The sequence below is a fragment of the Brassica napus genome, chromosome C4 (genome assembly GCF_020379485.1).
Source record: "Brassica napus cultivar Da-Ae chromosome C4, Da-Ae, whole genome shotgun sequence".
Taxonomy (NCBI): domain Eukaryota; kingdom Viridiplantae; phylum Streptophyta; class Magnoliopsida; order Brassicales; family Brassicaceae; genus Brassica; species Brassica napus.
The window spans coordinates 31,545,663-31,552,196 of record NC_063447.1 but is presented as its reverse complement, the minus strand read 5'-3'; the positions used below and the strand labels follow the sequence as shown (position 1 = coordinate 31,552,196).

At 43.0% G+C, this 6,534-nt stretch overlaps 1 protein-coding gene across 1 annotated transcript; it reads left to right on the top strand.

Annotated features, from left to right (window-relative positions):
- The first annotated feature begins 602 nt into the window (after positions 1-602).
- On the top strand, positions 603-1,768 carry LOC125586004. The gene is made up of 3 exons (XM_048755766.1): positions 603-984; positions 1,099-1,637; positions 1,754-1,768. Exons 1-3 carry the CDS (start codon positions 603-605, stop codon positions 1,766-1,768), a joined length of 936 nt encoding a protein of 311 aa, XP_048611723.1.
- Positions 1,769-6,534: the final 4,766 nt, after the last annotated feature.

Sequence of the window (6,534 nt, the reverse complement as noted above, 5' to 3'; positions counted from 1 at the left end):
CTTTGTTTCCTCGGATGCCGGGAGTTATCATGTCTCCTCCGAAATAGATAGTTACCGATGAACTTCTCAAAATTTAGAACCGTCACTATCTATGAAGTGCTAGACAAACATAGAGAGGAAGGTTACTCATACTGATGTTGGTCCGAGGAATCAAGCTGCACACACTCCAAAGTAAACCGTTCCAAAAGCGAGTTGATTTCATTGCCAAAACCTGCCTAGACGTCTCCAATAACCTGCATAAAAAGTCAATGTACACAACCGCAAGAGTTCAAACGAGCTATTATGGCACCGTGAAGTGGATGATAACCAAAAATTGACGCAAAGACAATCAATTACTGTTGGAGATAAACATGAAGTTAACTTGGGCCTCAAGTTATACCAATTCTAATGAGTTTAGGATTAGGATAGTTTCCAAATGAGTTTAGGAAATATAATCTCTATATGAGTTGCAAGAGTGTTGCATACCTTTGAGAGTTTAAGAGATTGAGATTAAGGTTTTTGAGTGTTTCCTTAAGAGATTAATAAAGAGAGTTCTTTATTCGAGTTCTTATAACCTTTGAGACTAGATTTGGTATCAGAGCCATTACTTTCACGATTCAATCATGGGAGATATCGTGGTAGCGAAGGCAAAAGAAGGAGGAGGTCCATCGTCGATCAAGTGTCCAATGCTAAACGCAACAAACTATACGGTGTGGGCTATGAGAATGAAAATTCTACTCAAAGTCCATAAAGTATGGGAGATTGTGGAGACTGAATCGGATGCATCAGACAAGAACGACATGGCAACGACGCTTCTATTTCAATCGATCCCGGAAGCCCTAATTCTACAAGTAGGTGAGTTGGAGCCTGCAAAGAAGGTTTGGGATGCAATTAAAGCTCGACACTTAGGTGCAGACAGAGCGCGAGAAGCGAGACTACAAACTCTTATGGCTAAGTTTGATCGTCTTAAGATGAAGGACAACGAGAGCATTGATGACTTTACTGGTAAATTGTCTGAAATATCGACAAAATCAGCGGAATTAGGAGAAAACATGGAAGAATCTAAACTCGTATAGAAATTCTTATCGAGCTTACCCAGAAAAAAGTATATCCACATAGTCGCATCGCTTGAACAAATCCTCGATCTCAAGACGACTAGCTTTGAAGATATCATAGGTCGCCTAAAAACCTATGAAGAACGGATATACGATGAAGAAGAAGAACATCAAGACAATCAACAAAGCAAATTAATGTACACTAACATGGAGTATCAATCAAACCAAGAGTATTATAATGGCTATAGAGGAAGAGGTCGAGGAGGTCGTGGCTACTATAGAGGGAGAGGACAAGGTCCCTCGTATTGGGACAGCAGAGTAACCTGTTTCAGGTGTGATAAGATAGGACACTTCGCTGCAACATGTCCAGACAGATTGCTTAAGCTCTCTGAGGCACAAGAAAGTAAAGAAGATGACACACAAGAGGCTGATAAATTGATGATGCAAGAAGTGGTCTATCTTAATGAAAGAAGCGTGAGACGTAAGGAGTTTGAATCAAGCATGGATGGAGATAAGATTTGGTACCTGGACAACGGTGCTAGCAAGCATATGACAGGAAACAAAAGCTACTTCAAGAGCATCGACGAAACCGTTACAGGAAAGGTAAGGTTCGGTGATGATTCAAGAATCGATATCAGAGGGAAGGGTTCCATCTTGTTCATCACCCAAGCCGGCGAACAAAAACTCCTGTCTGAAGTATATTTTCTACCAAACCAAAGAAGCAACATCATTAGTCTTGGTCAAGCTATAGAGGCTGGGTGCGATGTAAGGATGAGAGAAGACTACCTTACACTTCATGACAGGGATGGTAACTTGATCGTAAAAGCTATCAGGTCAAGGAATCGTCTCTACAAAGTACTTATGGAGATAGGCGACGCAAAGTGCTTAAAACTAGAAGTGCAGAGTGATTCAGCGAGATGGCATGCAAGGTTGGGTCACATTGGAGTCGATTCAATGAAGCTAATGATACGAAAGGAGCTCGTCCATGGTATACCTAAAATAGAAGTAGAAAGAGAAACATGTGAATCATGCTTGCGAGGCAAGCAAACGAGACAGGTCTTTCCACAAGCAAAAAGCTATCAAGCAGCAGAGCCACTGGAACTCATCCACGGAGACCTATGCGGTCCCATTACACCAGCCACTGCAGCAGGAAACAGATACATATTTGTACTTGTGGATGATCATTCACGTTATATGTGGACCATTCTACTGAAAAATAAAGGAGATGCATTCGATAAGTTCAAAATCTTCAAGACAATGGTTGAACAAGAAGCGAAAACAAGCATTAAGACACTAAGGACCGACAGAGGTGGTGAATTCACGTCCATTGAGTTTCAAAGATTCTGTGAAGTGTCTGGAATTCAAAGACATCTAACTGCTCCGTATACACCGCAGCAGAACGGAGTTGTGGAGAGACGTAATAGAGCTTTGATTGAGATGACAAGGAGTATTCTAAAGCATATGAATATTCCTAATTATCTTTGGGGAGAAGCCATACGACATGCTACTTATCTTATCAACCAAGTTGGAACACGGACGTTGGATTCACAGACTCCCTACGAAGCCTTTAAGAAGAAGAAGCCGAGTGTAAAGCACCTTAGAGTATTCGGGTGTATAGGGTATGCAAAAGTTGATGCACCTCACCTAAGAAAGCTGGACGACAGATCAAGAACTCTAGTGCATCTCGGGACAGAACCAGGCTCCAAAGCTTATAGAATGCTCGATCCAACCAGCAGAAAAATAATAGTAAGCAGGGACGTTGTGTTCAATGAGCACAAGAAATGGAAGTGGAACAACTCAAGTGAAGAAGTCAAGGAACCAGGAAGATTTAAGATCAGCTTCGGAACCTTTGGGAATCAAGGTATACGTGATGATGACAATGAAGAAGAAACAGAGGATCAGGACAGCGTTAATAACGCCACAAATAGCGATGTCGAGGAACTCTCTTCTGAAGAAGACATCACCACCGAGGATTCAAACCTACGGAGATCAACAAGAATATCTAAACCACCAGGCTACTTGAGCGATTACATATATCTAGCAGAAGCCGAAGGAGAGAGACTACTATTACTCATGAACGAAGAGCCTTGGGATTTTAAGGATGCAATAGAAGAGAAGGTGTGGAAGGAAGCATGTGAGGATGAAATATCTTCTATTATCAAGAACAAAACGTGGGAGTTGGTGGATCTACCCGAAGGATTTAAACCAATAGGTCTAAAGTGGATCTTCAAAATCAAGCGTAATTCAGATGGAAGCATAAGCAAATATAAGTCAAGACTTGTAGCAAAGGGCTACATTCAGAGACATGGGATAGACTTTGAGGAAGTCTTTGCGCCTGTAGCGCGCATTGAAACCGTGAGATTCATAATAGCGATTGCAACTTGTAATGGCTGGGAAGTACACCACTTAGATGTTAAGACTGCTTTTCTCCACGGGGACTTAAAGGAAGACGTGTACGTAACACAACCAGAGGGGTTTGTGATCAAAGGAAGTGAGAATAAAGTGTATAAACTTAAGAAGGCGTTATATGGATTGAGGCAAGCTCCAAGAGCTTGGAATGAAAAGCTCAATAGGGTTCTTGAAGACTTTAACTTCAAGAAGTGTTCCAAGGAACCCTCACTGTACCGAAAACAAACCAGAGATGCACTCCTCCTAGTGGCCGTGTATGTTGACGATCTTCTCATTACCGGATCAAGTGAAGTGATTATCATTGATTTCAAGAAAGAGATGTCTACAATATTTGAGATGAGTGATTTGGGATTACAAACATATTACCTTGGAATCGAGGTCATACATAGTGAAGACGGGATAACACTAAACCAAGGAAGATATGCGACTAAGATTCTACAAGAAGCAGGCATGGAGGATTGCAATGCAGTTCACACACCAATAGATGCAGGTTTGGTTCTATCAAAAGCGTCGAAGGAACAGAATGCGGATGAGAAGGAGTTCAGACGCAATATAGGATGTCTAAGGTACTTGCTACACACATGTCCTGATCTCGCGTATAGTGTGGGTCTATTGAGCCGATACATGCACGAACCAAAGACATCTCATGCGGCTGCGTTGAAGCACATACTAAGGTACTTAAAAGGCACTACTTCTCACGGCCTTATTTCAGTCGAGCAAACAAGATGGAGTTAGTTGGGTTTAGTGACAGCAGCCATAACATAGATGAAGATGATGGGAGAAGTACAACGGGGGCATGTTTTCTACTTGAACAAATGTCCCATTACATGGTGCTCGCAGAAACAAGAGACAGTCGCATTATCATCCTATGAAGCAGAGTTTATGACTGCCACTGAAGCTGCTAAACAAGCAATATGGTTGCAAGAGCTAATGGAAGAGATCACCGAGAAATCGTGTAAGAAGGTAATGATATGTATCGACAACAAGTCAGCAATAGCGTTAACAAAGAATCTTGTATTTCATGGACGCAGAAAGCACATTCACAAGCGATATCACTTCATAAGAGAATGTGTAGAGAATGAGCAAGTAGAGGTTCAACATGTTCCAGGCGTGGAGCAAAGAGCAGACATTTTAACTAAGGCACTTGGGAGAATCAAGTTTAAAGAGATGATAGAATTAGTTGGAGTTCAAGACATAGTTAACTTCAAGTTTAAAGGGGAGAATGTTGGAGATAAACATGAAGTTAACTTGGGCCTCAAGTTATACCAATTCTAATGAGTTTAGGATTAGGATAGTTTCCTAATGAGAGTTGCAAGAGTGTTCCACACCTTTGAGAGTTTAAGAGATTGAGATTAAGGTTTTTGAGTGTTTCCTTAAGAGATTAATTGTTGGGGTCGAAAACGGTTACGACGAAGTTAACGTCCAAATCCCCGAAGAAGAAAAACGTAGAAAAATTCTTCGACAAATACTTTTACGAAATAGATTCTTCTTTACGAAAAAGCTTTGCGGAAGAAACGCGAGTCATCGGACAAGAGCTCGAAAAGGATCGTTACGCAGCGACCAAACACGTGCTCCGCTCGGTCGCTACATAGCGACCAAGTTCAAGCCAAAGCTCAGTCGCTACGTAGCGACCAAACATCCATTCCGCTCGGTCGCTACGTAGCGACCGAGCTCGAGCCGGAGCTCGGTCGCTACGTAGCGACCGAGCTCGAACCAAAGTTCGGTCGCTACGTAGCAACCGAGTCTTCCGAAACGTCTATACGACATCAGTCCAGGCATTCTCGTCTACCCTTTGATGCTATCTCCCGAATACCGTAGCAAACCCATCTCAAGTTCCCTCCATTTCTAAGTTATCAATCAAACTTTACCGTAAAAACAGCGGAAAGTTCATTCTTTATTGAAAGAAGCCGTAATAAACGCTTCGAGTCGAAAGACGGCCCAAAGGGACTTAAGACATGACTCGAGGCCCAACTTACGATTTCTTAACCAACAGCCTGTAAACCGCTTGTCGGTTTACGCTTGGTTCGCAAGGGAAGATAAATGTCAAGTTTCTGCGGATAAATACGAAATTTTGAAGATAATTACGAAGATCGGAAAAAATAGAATATCTCCATTTTTATGCTATGTGGCGGCTTAAGGGCAGAAGAGGAAAAGCGTAAACCGACCTTGGAGCCAGTATATAAGGGATCCTAGGCGAGAGGCATGGGGAGAGGACTTTTTCAGAGAAAACTTAGCACTTAGAGCAATTAGGCAACTTTCCGTTTTTTTTTGTTATTTCGAGCTGCGACTCAATTAGGTTTAGCCGTCTTAGGGTTGCTAGAACTAGGAATCTCACCAACAGCTCTCGAGCCCAGGCTTATACCTTGTTGTAAACGCTCATACGCAAATTCGGAATAAGACTTCTCTTTGCTCTCTTCTTACGATTTTTATACACCATCGTTGTCATTATTGTGTTCTGATTTGTTTGGCGAGTGGTATTAGGGTTTTCCTAGTTTCCTTATTTAAACGGAAATCGACAGTGCGAATTTCGGTTCCCACAGTTTGGCGCTAGAAGGAGGGGGGGGGGGTACGGATCAATCTAACTCTCAACCACATCACGCTCAACCAGACATGTCAACTGACTCCTCTTAACGGAGGCAGCGGTACTGATTTCCACACTCCCGCAGCGGACGTATCTGCGGCCAACGCACCAGCCAACGCCGCGTGCTCGAGGAGTTTAAAAAGATGTTCGTCACCTACGAAAAAAGGTCGGTAGAACATGATAAGCTCGTGAGCACCTTGACCAAACAAGTTGAAACTTTAACGGTAAGGACTCAAGCAATCGCCCCCATGGAACCACCAAAGTCCGCGGGAAAAGACTCGACTTTCCGACACCACTCAACAGGCTTGTAGCTGTCCAGGAACGACCTTCGGGTCAAAACCCTAGCGAGAAGTCTCCCGTCGAAAAGGGAAACTCCGAAAGCCCTCCGCCTCCCACGAAGGTTACGGAGGACAACGGAATCGAGCAAGTGGACCTGGATCCTAGCAATGTCTCCAACAATACTGATGAGGACGCCGATAGACATCCAAGAAGGACCAGAAGCCGATTCAC

Coding starts and splice junctions, on each gene's coding strand:
- LOC125586004 (XM_048755766.1), top strand. CDS start 603: ATGGGAGATATCGTGGTAGCGAAGGCAAAAGAAGGAGGAGGTCCATCG. Junction 985..1,098: donor GAGCATTGATGACTTTACTG/GTAAATTGTCTG, acceptor ATATCCACATAG/TCGCATCGCTTGAACAAATC.